The 15,873-nt window shown below is 41.6% G+C and overlaps 1 protein-coding gene across 1 annotated transcript in view; it reads right to left on the bottom strand.

Annotated features, from left to right (window-relative positions):
- LOC122664816 (stomatin-like protein 2, mitochondrial) overlaps window positions 1–15,873 on the bottom strand; it is a 41,464-nt gene that overhangs the window by 9,079 nt on the left and 16,512 nt on the right. The window contains exon 7 of the mRNA XM_043860811.1: window positions 821–912. Coding sequence (XP_043716746.1) covers window positions 821–912 — 92 coding nt within the window. The remainder of the gene's footprint in view (window positions 1–820; window positions 913–15,873) is intronic.

Raw genomic sequence — 15,873 nt, 5'->3', positions numbered from 1 at the left:
TAGGAGAAGTTGTGAGGAAGGACATGCATAGTCTAGGCCTTGCACCAAGTATGACCTCGGATAGAGTCTATTGGAAGGCAAGGATCCATATAGCAGACCCCATTTAGCTGAGATTCTCCTGACTTGCTAGGTTGTGCCTCTTTCCTCTTACTTCCATCTTTCTTTCTTTCTTCCTTTTTCTTTTTAGTTTCCATCTTTCATTTGTCATTTTCCATTTTGCATTTCTCATCCCAATTCCAACCTCTCTTTTCTCCATCTCCTCATTACCCCCTTTTTTCTTTTTCTTGTTTGTTTTGGATCCATGTAGCCAACCCCATTAAGTTGGGATAAGGCTGTGTTTGTTGTTGATGTTGTTGTTGTATCATTGGATAGATGGAGGAACCCCTTGAAATCCACTGTCAAATTTTTGTGGCCTACCTCAACGAGATGGCTCACAATGTATGGGGCTTTATTTTCGGTTTTTCAATTACCTCTGTTTTTCATGCAAATTTCAACTCCACTATAACGATACATGGACACATCAGATTTGTCTGAAATTTGGTTTAAGACTAGGTCATAAAGTAGGTAACATGTCCATCAAATTTAGGAGCTATTAATTATAATAGTCTGAAGATAGGGGTTCGGGGTCATGGCATGACAGACCTCCAATCCCTTCACAAGTTAATCAAGTGAAATGGGAATCAACAGCATTATAGATGGTTGTGCAACAAATATCTCAAATTTAGAAAGCACTAAATGAAGAGTTTCCAATTAATAACAACTAAGATATTCAGTTAGCATTTAGCAATTAGTTAAACCTCAGGAACAGGGAAGATCTGACCTCAACACCTCCATTAGATTTGATAGCATCTGACAGCAAGTATATCCCTTTTGCAGTTGCTTGTGCTCTAGCAAGGATAGCTTCCGCTTCTCCTGATAGATTGGCATAAGATTGTTCAAGAAGAATAAAGTACATAAACCACAAGGCGATATAATATTAACATAGAAGATCATCATCCAACACATTTCCCACTAATTGGGTTTGACTAGGAAGGGAATTAAATCAAGGAATCACCTTGGGAAATTTTGTTTAGAAATGTTACAATTGAAACCAACAAGGAGCTTCTTCCACTCCCTCCCCCCCACCTTTCCCTTTTCCCCTTCACCCTTCCCTCAAAGTATGGATCACTCCTAAATGTGGCTTCATCCATTCATAAGATTCTTAATAATGACCTAATATTGGTAATAGAGTAGACAGCAAAAAAATGGAGACTACACCAAAATAATTTCTCAAGTTTAAATTAAAATGCTTAAACTACATAGCTATGTCCCAATAGTAATTAATATTTTTGCCTGTTGAGATTTCCAAATGGTGCCCGAGGGGGGGGGGGGTTGTTATCTCCATAACACAGAAAGTCAGACATATACAAAGAACTACAGGATTCTTTGTGTTATTGTCACAATCAAGTAGACTCTCTCCGACAAATTAAAAGCTTACCAGCAACTGCTTATCCTATATAGAAAGTTATGAACTATAAAACTTATATAAAAGCAGCTATTTAGGCCCTCAAGGTATAAAGTCCCAAAGAAGGTGTGATACACAAGTAAAGGTGCTAGTTAAACACTTCTTGAAGTAAAGCCAGGTATCATATTCCTGGAGGATCCCAATTTTAGGCAAAGATTGAGAAACCTATGTAATATAAGCTGTGTCGTCTACTGTCTAATCACCCAAAAATATGTATATGCAAAGGCGTCACCTAGGTGTCCAGGCATTTGCCAGAGGGGCTAAGTGTGTGATCGCTTAACCATATGTATAAAAGGTGTCACCTTGGACACCTTGGAAGCTGGGCAGTCAACTTGTTTGTGGTTTTTCATTACGAAGTGTTAAAGCTACCAATTTGAGTGTAAAGGGTACATGACAAATATGTACCGTGGGGAGTACATAATAGTCATGTATTGGCAGTAGATTGGAGGTCCACCTATCTAATTAGTGTGTTTGTTATGTTAGTTTCCTATTTCCTTATTCCATGTCTATGTTGACTTTCCTATAGTGTTTAGGATTGGAAGATTCTAGTCATGTAACTTCTGTATTATATATTGATAATAGGTGGAATCTAGGATCTCACGGACTGTGCTTATCTTCTACAGCAAGGTTCTCTTCTTCATCCATTAATCTCCTTCTCATCATCTTCTGATTTATAACTGGTTTATTAATCTAGATACTGTTACATGGTATCAGAGCATTGATAAACTAGTAATCGATCCTCCATTCATGCTGTTTTGAAGATCGACTCAGGATACAACTCAATACTGGTTGCAACACACCCTATGCTGCCTATCTGCTGCCACAAACCCTAGTTATTAACATAGTTATCAAGGCGGGAAGGCGGCCATGGCGTTTTAGATGGTCAAAAAGCAAGGCAACATCGCCATGGCAGCAAGGCGACCAAGGAGTCTGGATGAAATGATAACTATGGTTATTAATGATACCAATCTACTTATCTACTTGCGGCATATGAAGATTTATTGAATCAAAGTTGATCTTCATAACGGCTGCCGTTCCTATTTTGGAAAAAAAAATTCAGAATCTGCGTTCCAAATCTTTTGAGGATTATTTGGTCTTCACCTGAGGTGTACTCAATCCAAGTCTGAGAATTTCTTTACTGGCTTGATGTTCTGGAATCTGTCTTCTCCAAGTGGACTGCAGATGCACTGTTTTTTGATCTATTTTCAGACCTCTTGCTACTGCAATTATTTCAGGTCAATCAGACCTGCTGTTGTTCTGTGATCTGAAATCACCCCAATCTGGGTGTTTACTGCTCTGTTTTGGCATATATACACTATCGGCTACTGGTTATTACCAATATCTGCTGCTGCTGCTTATCAATTGTGGACTCTACCATTGACTGGTCTGGTTGGTTGAATATAATCATCCTGGTTTTTCCACTCGGCATTGCTTATTTGTCCTGATGGCTGATCCTAAACTATCTGACAACAATGTTCAGGTTCAGATTACTACTATTAAACTCTTTGGAGGTTCTAACTATCACTTGTGGGCACAGGCTGTGCAGTCATATATTCTTCCCAAAGGAAAGCTGAAATACATAACTGATGATCCTCCTACTACTGATTCTAAAGATCCGGCCTCACTTACTGCCTACGAAGACTGGATGTGTGAGAATCCTACAATCAAGAGTTGGTTATGGAACAGTATAGAACCATCTATTGTTGTTAATGTAATGTTCAATAACACTGCCAAGGGTGTCTGGGAAGATTTACGAGAAAGCTACTCTCAAGAGAAGAATATTCCTGGATTTATGAGCTTTATGAAAAGATGTTCAACTTCAAACAGGGGATAAATCATTGAATGATTACTTCAGTGAGTACAAGGTATTATTGAAGAACTTCAGATTTATCAACCTTTCACTACTAATCTGGAGCAGTTGAAGCATCAAAGGGCTGAATTTTATGTTGCAAAGTTCCAGACTGCTCTTCATCCTGACTACCAATTTGTAAAAAACCAACTTCTAACAAAGGAGAAAGTTCCATCACTTAATGAAGTATTTTCTCATATTAATCAACTGGTTACTCCTTCCAAAGTTGAATCTTCTCCTTCTACGGATTAGTTCAACCTTCCTTGCTGGTCGCGGCCGAGGTTCCACCGCTTCAAGAAGGGGCAGTGGCTAGTGGCGAGATCGTGATTGTGGCTCTAGTGGTCGCGGTACAAGTGGACAGTTTATTGACAAATCTTCTCGCCAGTGTTCTTTTTGCGGCAAGCCTAACCACATTGAAACCTGTTGGGCTGAACCCAGATGACCAAACTGAGCTAATGAGTTAGCCAACACTGCTAGTACTCAGAGTTCTACAAAGAGAGTGTCTTCTGGTGAAACCGCTACGGCATCTACATCTGGAGAGTCATCCACTATTTATAATCAAATTTTCCAGTGACCCCAACAGCTTGAGACCTCTTCTTCTACATCCACTTCTGTAGCCACTTTAGCCCACCTAGGAACATCCGCCTTCCTATCCACTGTACCTTCTACTCTGTGGATTATTGATTTTGGTGCTTCTACACATATGACTGGTAGGTCTAAATTATTTTTTTCACTGTCACTTTGTGCATCGTCTCCTGTCTTTATTGCTAATAGTTCTTCCACCAATGTCACTGGTAATGGTACAGTATCTTCTACTCCCTCTAGGACTGTCATCTGTTCTACATGTTGCTCAGTTACTGTTAAGTCTTTTTCTGTTAGTCAACTTACTAAATCACTTAATTGTTCTGTTACTTTCTACCCTTCTTACTGTGATTATCAGAATCTTCAGACAAGGAGGACGATTGGGCTTGAGCAAGCTGGACTCTACTACCTGGATGGCATTGGACCTCCTATTGCTGCTGCTACGTCTACTAGTGGACCTCTCCATTTCAATGGCATGTTTGTCTGAGACAATTATCTTTACCTAAGCTTCAGCACATGGTTCCCAATTGCAAGTCCATCTCCTGTCTCAAGTGTGAAGCCTATAAATTGGGAAAACATCACCGGTCGTTTTTTCCTCTTTGTACGGTGTCTAGGTTTTCTTAGTTCATTTTGATATTTGGGGTCCTTGTCGTGTTAAAAATAGGTTAGGATTTTCTTACTTTGCTACTTTTGTGGATGATCATTCCCATTTGACTTGGATTTATTGGTTGAAAGATTGTCCTGAATTTTTATAATGAAATAAAGACCCAATTTCCCCTGGCTTCCAAGTGCAAGTGGGAGACAATCATTGCTGGGGAGGCATGCGGCCAAGGTTTGGAATTTTTTCACATGTTTTTGATATTGAAGTGCTGCCATCACGGTCGAAGCCATATCTTTCTCTGGCATGAATCGGTGAGTTGTAGCAAACTCAGTGTTTTTGTTATAGGGCTTTTACCTTCCCTGGTTGTTTGGGAGCTTTGGAAGGAAAGGAACAATAGAAGACAAGGGGAAAATATGTGTTCTGCAGGCTCTATTATTGAAAGCGTTAAAATCTGGGTGAAAGGCCTTTCGTACCCCCCCCCAAGATTAGACGCTCGACTTCCCTAGGGATGGCTTAATTATGCGATGTTTTGGCTTATCGGCCTCCTCCTTCCCAATGAAACATCCTCTCCCTATTTATTGGTGTCCGCCTTCGTCTCGGTGAAGCTTAATGTGGATGGTGCTTGTAGAGGTAATCCAGGGGTTGGTGGGAGTGGAGGGATAACTGGGACAAGGAGGGTGTTGTTTTGGCAGCCTTCTCAAATTTCTATGGTGATTGCACAAACTCGATTGCAAAGCTAAGAGCTCTGAGAGATGGTTTGAAACTATGCCATGATTTAGGCCTTACGGATTTTGTGGTAAATTCGGATTCTGCTTCCACTGTTAGAATGGTTAATCTCAAGAAATGTAACCTTTGGAGGTGATGGTACAGCCGTACGGTTCCGAGGAAGTCATGGCTTTAATTTGTTCTACTTGGCCTCTAGTAGCCTTTGCATATAGGAAAAGTAAGTAGGTGACTGGATCGCCAACCTAGCTTGTGATTCAGGTTCCTCCGTCATTTACCATTATGGCAACCATGCGCCAAGGGAGCTGCAGCGTATTCTTCGGGAAGACAACGTGTTGGCTTGCCAGGCCTCAAAAAGTAGAGTTTAGGCGTTTCTCTTCATGATTGTTTGGGTTGGGTCCAAATTTGAGTTGAGAGTTTTTGTTCCTTTGGATTAGGGTAAGGTGGTACGTCCCCCTAGTAGTCCTCATAGTGCTTGTAGTGGCGGCGATGCAGTGTGTAGTCATTGTTGGCAACAAGGAATTGCGATGGTGGTCATCAAGGTATGGTTGTGGAGACAATATTCATTGGTCCGAAAGGATATCTCTTGGAATAATATATATATTCTCGTGAGAGGACCGAAAATGCATCTTTGGAGCCCTAGAGAAGAAGGAAATCGAGAAGTCGTCTTCTACCATTCCGGCGTGATTCGAAAGCATAGGCGTGAAGGAAATCAACAAAAAACATCGGTTTGATTGTTGGCGATAGATTCGAGTGCTTGATACGTTCTATTGAAGATCTCATAGCATTCGTTTAGAGTTAGGAGTTTGCCTTTGAGAAGGTAAACGTGTTCACAAACCATTGCTTCTCTGTTCTAGGTTTATTTCTTTATTTTTGAATGTATTGGGTAGAACCTAGAGTGTAATCTGTTATGGGTTGGGTTTGTGATTGAATCTATTAATTGGGTTGATTGATTGTAAGGCTGAGGCTATTTTTGTATTGGGATTGAGGTCCTTGCCCTCACTGAGGTGAGAGGTTGAAGCAGGGTAACGGGTATCCTGGTCATAGGGGCGGCTAATTGTATTGGAGTTGAGTATTGGGCATATATGAAACCCCGAGGGGTATTGCTCCGTGGACGTAGCCTTCACATACTATGAGGTGAACCACGTATATCTTGTCTCATTGTCTACTGTTATTTGTTTGAGACTAATCATTGTTTTGTAGAGTGGGTTTACAGTCTTGGTAGACCTGGCCACATTTTGGTGGTGCGAGGTGAGACTGTAAGCGACTGTGTGGTTTACAGAAAACGTAAAAAATTAAGGGTTCTGATTCACCCCCCCTCTCAGTTCGATCTGGTATTTACACCCCTCCCCCTTGTATTCTTTCTTCATTTCTTGGATGTTAATAATATTTCAGGGGCTGGCCCGGGTCCTAGGTAATATTCGGGTTAAATAAATAAATAAAAATAAAGATCCAATTTGGTATTTCTATCAAGGTTTTCCGATCTAATAATGTTCTAGAGTATACACAGCATGACATTTCTGCTTTCTGTTCAGATCATGGTATCATTCATCAAACGAGTTGTTCATACACCCCCAACAAAATGGGGGGGAGAACTCAAAAACAGACACTTACTTGAAATTGCTCATTCTCTGATGATTCATATGAATGTTCCAAAACATTTTTTGTGTGATGTTGTCCATACTGCATTTTATTTAATTAATCGGATGTTGTTAGAATAAGTGGGGATATTTTGAGCAAGGGTAGAATTGTAATTAGGACTCTGACACTGTTCATGTGAACAGTGTTGGGTCAATTCTGTAATTTTTCTCTCCCCTCTTCTATTATAAATAAAGGGGCTTGGATGCTCATTAACACATCCAAGCATTGAGCTCTATTCTTTCCTATTAACATGGTATCAGAGCAGGTTTGAGTGTGGGTTCAAATCCTCCTTTTTCTCCCGTCTTTCTCTTTCTCCTTCTCCTTTTTTCTCTGGTTCTTCCATTGTTACAGGGCAGCACTAATGAGGTGATCCATGGATCTAGTTGCTGCCCCTCAATACACCATTCATTGATGACCTAATTCAAGATCAATAGCAGCAGTGCCACTTCCTACCTGCGATTTTTTAAGCTTCACCTTGGGGACTGCTTCCTTCTCTATCAGTGAGGATCAATTCTCTTTATTCTTAGAAGATCAAAAACAGCAGGGATTTCTTGGACAAGCTACCATTTTTCAGCCTCTTCCCTTCATCGATATCAGCCAAATTTTTGGGTTTTGAAAGATCTATCTAGTGTTTCTGGGCTTCTGTTGCTGCTGATTATTGGAGGAGTGTTTCACCATCAACTAAGGAGCACTCGATCTGTTTCTTGGCCAAATCAGCTTTGTTTTTTTGGTTCTCTTCTATTGTGCCCTAATGTTTACTGTTACTTCTGGCCTTGATGGACAACCACGACAAGAGTATCGTCCCTTTGCTTCCTCCATCAAACTTGATGGAATTAATTACCTGATGTGGTCCAGGTCTACATATCTCACTAATGCTGGCTGTGGTCTCACTGGACATATCACTGGCACTGCCAAGAAACCATCTACTGCTGGTCCTCTTCAAGATCGATGGATCTCCAATGACTCTCAAGTCAAGTCTTTTTTATTAACTCCATGCAACCAGATCTGGCCAATGGCTATTTGTTACTCGAAACTGCTGCTCAGATTTGGCTGGCTGCGAAGGAAACTTATGGACAGGTTGGAAACGATGCCCAGGTTTATGATCTCCGCAAGAAGATTCATGGCACCACTCAGAAAGACCTTTCCATCTCTAAGTATTATGCTGTCCTTCGTAATCTACGGCAACATCCGGACCAAGAGTCGCCTTGGAGTCTCTTTTCATGCCTACATAGGCTCAGCTGGTGATATCTAGCCATCTCTCTCTGTAACTCAGAACTAGACTGCACAAACAAGGAGGCAGAACCAGGTACTGCCAGCTGTGCATTTCAGTTACTATAGTTTTCTCATTTGGGATCCATTGGAGGTGAGTCCAAGCTCTTTTGGATCGCCCAAGGGTGTGTTTGAACCCTCCCATAGTCTCATTCCATGTTCCTAAGAGTAGCTGCTCCACAACTCCACTCTCTCTCGGCTTTTATGGTACCGCCAGCCTCTATTTCAGTCATTTTTTTTATTATAAAGGTGGTTTGTGACATCTTCTGTTGCTTGGTTTTGAAGAGTTATGTTGTTTGAGCCTCTCATGTTGCTGTATGATGTCCTTATACCTTGAAGATTGTGGTGGAGCTGACTTTTATTGAAGAAATTTGCCCAATTTGCATATGCTGGAATTTTTTTTTTTCGAAGTGGGACTGTGATCTCCCTATTTGACTTGGATATTGTTTTTCCAACATTGGGCTGCTTGGTGTTAGTGAGGAATATTATTTGAGCTTCTCAAGTGGTTGTGTGATGAAACTATACTTTCAAGAATGTCGAGGTGTTGAATTTCTTTGAGCTGCATGCCTTGTTTGGTTGCTGGACTATGTTCACCAGTGTTTGAAAGCTTTTTTTCGGTTGAGAATATACTCCCCATTTGCCTTTGGGCATTACCCCCATCTTGTGTTTATTCAACCTGTCTAGATCAGTGAATCGATAGAGGTTGTTTGGAGAAGTCTTACCTGGGAAGAACTGTCTCTGGTTGGGTAGAGTGTGTACTCCCCATTGGATTTGGGTATCATCCCCATTGTTCTTGTATTCCTACATTATGTCAGCTATTGGAGGAAGAGGTCAGGTTCCACCCCAAGGAACTGACAGGGATAGGTTCCGTTGTACCCATTGTGAGAAATCTGGACACACGAAAGAGAGATGTTGGATCCTTTATGGTTGTCCCCCTGGTATACAAGGCAACAAGAGAAGGGGAGCCAAAGCACCGTGATGACTGAGGTTGCCCCTATGGGATCTCCATCTGGACTACAGACAGAAACTGACCCTCACTCAGGATGAGATTGCAACATTTCGCAAGGTTTTGTCATATCTGGACAGCTCTACTTCTACACATGCAGTACCAGATTCTTCAGCTTCCACTTTCCAGGCTTCTACATCTGGCCCTTCCACTACATCTATGTGGGTCATTGACTCTGGAGCCACTGACCATATGATCGGCATAACTCAGTGTTATAACTCCTATTCTATCTGTTCTAGTAAGGAAAAGGTTACAGTTGAGGAAAGGGAATGGTTCCCTTTCCTCCATTTCTGGTAAAGGTAGTGTATGTGTTACTTCTCTCTCCCTTGATTTTGCTCTTCATGTTCCTCAGTTTCATACTAATCTCTTATCTGTGAGCCACCTAACCAAATCCTTGAATTGTTGTGTTACCTTTTTTCCATCTCATTGTGTTTTTCCGGATTTGGTGACAAAGAGGATTATTGGCAGAGGACGTGAGGAAAAGGGACTCTACCTTCTTGATCCATCCCTTCTACCTACTGCTCAGTCCTACGTATGTGGGTGTAGTGACAATAGTACTGTTGACTCTGTGATGTTGTGGCATCAACGTTTGGGCCACCCTTCCTCTAGTGTTATGAGACAAAAATTACCACATTTGTTTTCTTCCATTCCTTCTTCCCATATCTTTCAGTGTGAACCATGTTTATTTGCTAAACATTGTGGTTCTTCTTATCCTTTCCATGGCAATAGATCCACCATTCCTTTTCATATTGTACATACTGATGTTTGGGGACCCTCTCCTACTACTTCTTTATTTGGCTATCGCTACATTGTTTCTTTTGTTGATGACTATTCCCGCACTACTTGGACTGTTCTGATGAAACATAAGAGTGATGTTTGTGAGGCCTTTAAGAATTTTTATCAAATGATTCTTACTCAATTTGACACTCAAATCAAAATTGTTCGCTCTGATAAAGGAGGGGAGTACATGTTTGGTGGCCTCCAAACCTTTTACTGACAATAGCATTATCCATCAACTAGCGTGTATTGACACACCCCGACAAAATGGAGTAGCTGAGAGGAAAAAACGCCATTTATTCGAGGTCACTCGGAGTCATCTCTTTGGCATGCATGTTCCCAAGACTTTTTGGTCTGATGCTCTTCTTACTGCTTCCTTTCTTATCAATCGCATGCCTACCAAGCTTCTTGGTTCCAAATCTCCTTTGGATACCTTGTCTCCTCAAGCTTCTGCTTTCTCTCTTCCTCCCAAGGTCTTTGAATTTGTTTGTTATGTTCATGTTAACAAATCCTCTCAAACTAAACTGACCCCAAGGCTCTCAAATGCCTTTTTCTTGGGTATTCCTGTTACAATTTGGCTTAAATCTCAACCTAGATCCAAATCCAAACCCTAATCCGAATCCAATTGTAGGTCCAGAACCTGAGCCCATAGCCACTTGTACGTTGGGGAATATTGGCTGGGTGTTTGAGCGGGAAGAAGGAACCCCGGTGGTAACATGTCACTTGCCAGAAAGACGACGGATACCTCCCCCGTGCAATTGTAAGGTTCACCACCAAATGTACCGTTCATGGTAAGCAACCCTAGCCGGCTAACCCTAACTATATATGGGGTATTATGGGCATGTAAATTATGTAGAAGTGTGTTCATACGCGAAAGCACTGAAACTCGGGGTGTCCCGACACAAAAACAGCAAGGAAACCTCACACTGGTCAATCACTCTGGTCGACTACTCCCATCGACCAAAGTTGTTGTCATAGTAGATCTCTGTCCTGGGAGTGCAGGGCCAGGTGTCTCGAGTCAGGGATCTCGCCGCCGCGTCCCAAGTACTTGTTAGAAGTGTTTCCCCAACAATGTTGGTATGTGGAACCCACGTATTGACCTGTGGACACGATTTCGGACAAATAATCAGATTTTGGCCAATGGGCCCTTAGCAAAACTAACCCTTAGGACCATTCTATATATAACCCATCTAATTCTCAAAACCTCTTTCTTTCTCTACTGTTACAATCGTTAGAAGGAGAAGAGAAGGAAAGGTGCTTGGGTTCCAAATCCTGATTTGAGGTAAGGACCTCATCTCTCTCTTTCCTCTCTTCCATAACCTTGTTATCCTTAGCAAAACCCTGCTGAACCCATTCTTAAATTCCCAATTTACTGTATATTGTGAAACCCAAGTTGAGAAGCCCACCCAATTGCTTTCAACTTCAAGGTAAAAACTAAACCCTAGTATATTCTCTCTTCTAATTTATTCTTTGACCCATGGATGATCATGCTACTGAAATCTAAATCATGAATTATTCATCTATCATGTCTCTGTAGAATTAAATCCTAAATTGGGATGATTGGGAACCAAATTCCCTCATGCATGGTCAATCCTATACTAATTTCCCATCATAAACCCTTCTCTGAACTAAATTCTGCCTTGAGTTATTAATTTAACATCCAAACCTGTGCATGCATGAATTAGCATGATAAGGTTTGATTTCTATGCATGCATGATTGAACCCATCTTCAAAGCTTCAAATTCTCATCATCCTATGCCAATTTGGGGTGCTAATGACATAAATTGATGGATTAAACACCATCCCTGAGTCAATTGGTCGAATCCAACCAAAACCCCCATGAAATTGATTTTGCTGCTGCAAAATCTTTGGTTGGCTACTCCCATCGACCAAAGAATGCAATCTCAGGAAAATTTTAAGCCTAAGTACTGTAGCACTCTGGTCGATCCCTCTAGTCGACTGCACCCATCGACCAGAGTTGCTGTCAAGACTGATTTGACTCCTTGACCTAATCCAACCTAACCCTAAGGCCACCTTAGGGTCCCTCCTACACTCATTCAAGTGTTGACAAGTGTGTTTAGTCTATCAATCATAGGATAGAACCGTTTGATCGTCGAGACCTACCGGCAACTGACTCGAGAACAATTTCAACTTCGTGAACGCAAACACAACAAGGTGAGTGGGGATAGACACTGATTTCTTTTGGGAACGTTTATTGCATTAGTTGTTTTGAATAGGTATGATGCACAAGTGTGAATTTCATTATATGCATTGTTAGAAACTGATTATTTGATTTATTCGTGTTGTGACATATGAGTTGTGGGACTTGGATGGTTGTTGATGTCTTGGTGCAGTGTATTGGAAACGCGAATGATGTTATGCTAGTTTAGATGTCGTAGCCGGCTTGGAAACGAGAGGCATGGTGTGTCATAGTATGGGATGCGGGAGCACTATACACCTTGTACTATGCCATTTAGTTTACATAAGGCTAGGAATGTCACTCCCTGGTGCTACAACCCTTACCAGCAGGGGTTCAGGTGCTGGGTAATCATAGCTCCCTGTCGTATGAGGAGCGAGGTGGCAATCCGGGATGGGGTCCAAGCTATGATTATTAGGGTCTGCCCACGAGTGGTACACAGTGCCACTACCGGTGCGGGCTCCCAAGGTAATGGCTTAGGGATTCTGTGCGTCAAGGCACGGGAGAATACGCAAATGATTCTCCAATTGTTATTGTAGCACAAGCTTAGAGACTTAGGCACTGATGTTAGGTGGAATTAAGACTAAAATTGAATCTCATGCATATAGGATTTATGTTATGAATTGCTTGTATGGTTTATCTTCACTTGCTAGGCTCAGTGGAGCTCACCCCCGTGGAAACTTTTCTTTTAGATGATCTTGCAGGTGCATGTTATGGTAGCGGGGAGGATTACTTCAAGGCGGAGGATGATGATAATTGTGAGCATGTTAGTGTGGACCTAGAGGGGTGTGACCCCTATCACGCGAGTGATTAGGGTATCCTTGGAGAACAGGGATTGATGACGATGACTTCTCTTTTTGTTTCCTTTTGATGTTTATATATATTTTGGTGGATACGATCCACTGTACATATTGCTAGTTGTTAGTGTCCGGCCTGATGGGTTTGAATGTTGTGAACTTAGGTTGTTGAGGGGAGAGAATCTCAATGTAAATAATGTACATATAACTTGTGAATATTACTTCTCGTGCACTCTGATCAATGAATCACCTTAACTTTAATATTGTTTTGTGCTTGTGATGTGTATATACTGCATCTGGATCCTGGAGATACTTAAATATTTCGAGTATTAGGGTCAACCATCGGATCCTCCCAGGGGGTGGTTTCGGGGTGTGACAATTCCTCTAATACCCAAGGCTACAAGTGTTATCATCCTTCTTCCCGTCGATGCCTCCTCTCCAAAGATGTCATCTTCCTTGAATCTGTACCCATCTTTGCTCCTCATCAACACCCTCTTCATGGGGAGGATTGTGGGAGTGAAAAGGTTTTTGATGATATTCCCTTTCTTTCTCCCCCTACCTATTTCTCCTTTTATGCTTGACATTGGGAAACTCAAAGAAGTTTATGCTAGTAATGAAAATGAGGTTGTTGTGGACAAAAGAGGTGTTGCTGGTAGCAATGAAAATAGGGTTGTTGTGTACAAAAGAGGTAAATGCTTGAAGGGAAAGGGAAAGAAGACTTGCCAAGAGTCCTCTTTGGATCCACATCCTGAGCTCCACCATCCTTAGTCAGGTGATATCCCTTCTCTTCCTTCTGATTTAGATCTTCCAATTGCTATTAGAAAGGGCAAGAGAGATTGCACTAATCCTATTGCCCAGTTTGTTTCCTATGATGCTCTCTCTCTCCTACAGGTCTTGCTTTCACTGTTGCTCTCTCTTCTGTTTCCATTCCTAAGAATCTCACCGAAGCTATGTCTGACCCAAAATGGAAGCAAGCCATATCTGAGGAAATGATGGCCCTTGAGAAGAATGCTACTTGGAAATTGGTAGATCTTCCCAGGGGGAGAGTTCCAGTCGGATGCAAGTGGGTCTATATAATCAAGTATCGGTCTGATGGTGCAGTTGAGAAGTACAAGGCAAGGTTGGTGGCCAAAGGGTATAGTCAAGTGTATGGGATTGACTATTAGGAGAAATTTGCTCCTGTAGCTAAGCACAATTCTATTTGGGTTCTTTTATCATTGGCAGCCAATAGAGATTGGCCATTGTTCCAGTTGGATGTGAAGAATGCTTTCCTCCACGGTGACTTAGAGGAGGAAGTATACATGCAGCCCCCTCCTGGTTTCAAGTTTCCTTCAACTGAAGGCAAGGTGTGTCTCCTCAAGAATGCCTTATATGGTCTCAAACAGTCTCCAACAGCATGGTTTGAGAGGTTCAGGGCAGGCTATTCTGAAGAATGGGTACTCCTAGAGTCAAGCTGACCATACCTTATTTACCCAGAGTGGTAATGGTACCATCACAGCCCGTATTGTCTATGTTGATGACACTATTGTGACTTGAAATGACAGAGGTGAGATAGCTAGGCTGGAGTCCTACTTGGCTTAACAGTTTAAGATTAAAGATTTGGGTCCCTTGAAGTACTTCTTGGGAATTGAAGTGTCAAGGTCCAAGAAAGGAATCAACATATGTCAAAGGAAGTTTATTCCTGATTTGTTGAAAAAGACAGGGATGTTGGGTTGTAAACCAACAAGTTCTCCTATTGAGAAGAATCACAAACTAGGAGAAGATTGTGGTCCCTCTCTTGTTGATGCAAGGAATTACCAGAGATTAGTTGGGAAACTCATCTACCTATCTATGACTCACCCAAATATTTCTTATGCAGTGGGAGTTGTGAGTCAGTTTATGCATGCCCCCAAGAGTGGGCACTTGGATGTTGTATACCATATCCTTAGATACTTGAAGTCCTCCCTAGGGAAAGGACTATTGTATATCAGACATGATCACCTAAGGATAGAGGACTTTACAGATGCTGATTGGGCTGGATCCATCTCAGACAGAAGATCTACATCTGGCTATTGCACATATGTGGGTGGTAATTTGGTTGCATGGAGAAGCAAGAAACACTGTTGTAGCTAGATCCAATGCAGAGGCAGAACTTAGGGCAATGGCACATGGAGTGTGTGAACTTATCTGGTTGAGACGAATCAGACGATTGGTTCAAGAGTTGGGGTTTGATGATGATGAACCTATGCGACTCTATTGTGATAACAAGGCAGCCATAAGCATTGCTCACAATCCGGTGCAACACGACATAACAAAGCACATCGAAGTGGACCGGTACTTCATCAAGGAGAAGATAGACTCTGGTGGCATTTGCACCCCTTTTGTGAAGACTAGTGATCAATTGGCAGACATCTTTACCAAAGGTTCTTCTTTTCAGTTTGGTACACTATTATGCAAGCTGGAAATGCATGACATTTATTCTCCAGCTTGAGAGGGAGTGTTAGAGTTGATATGTTGTAGGGGTACTTTAAGAACTAGTTAGTTAACTAGTTGCCTTATATTGTATTTTTCTGTTTTACCTTTTACCTCCCTAGGGAGGTGTATGTAATTTCTTTTATCTCATTAGTGAAGTAATATAGATGTGGTGGAGACAATACTCCAACACACAACATTACACCAAATTCTCTTCTTCTTCAACCTTCCACCTTCATCTCTCTCCTTGTTCTCTTACATTCCTTAACTTCCAACTTGGTATCTTGTAGGGGTACTTTAGGAACTAGTTAACTACAACATAAAAACTCTAACACCTCCCAAGCTTACGCACAGGCCTCCATATGGGATTAATGTCTAATGCAACTGCATCATTGATCATATGTTATGTTGTGGGAATTTACTTGAATATCATGAATGTAGTTATTCTCTGCCCTCTTCCAAGTTGCTGGAATCAA

The sequence above is a fragment of the Telopea speciosissima genome, chromosome 6, assembly GCF_018873765.1.
Source record: "Telopea speciosissima isolate NSW1024214 ecotype Mountain lineage chromosome 6, Tspe_v1, whole genome shotgun sequence".
Taxonomy (NCBI): domain Eukaryota; kingdom Viridiplantae; phylum Streptophyta; class Magnoliopsida; order Proteales; family Proteaceae; genus Telopea; species Telopea speciosissima.
The sequence above is the reverse complement of the archived record's forward strand: the minus strand, read 5'-3'. Positions and strand labels throughout refer to the sequence as shown.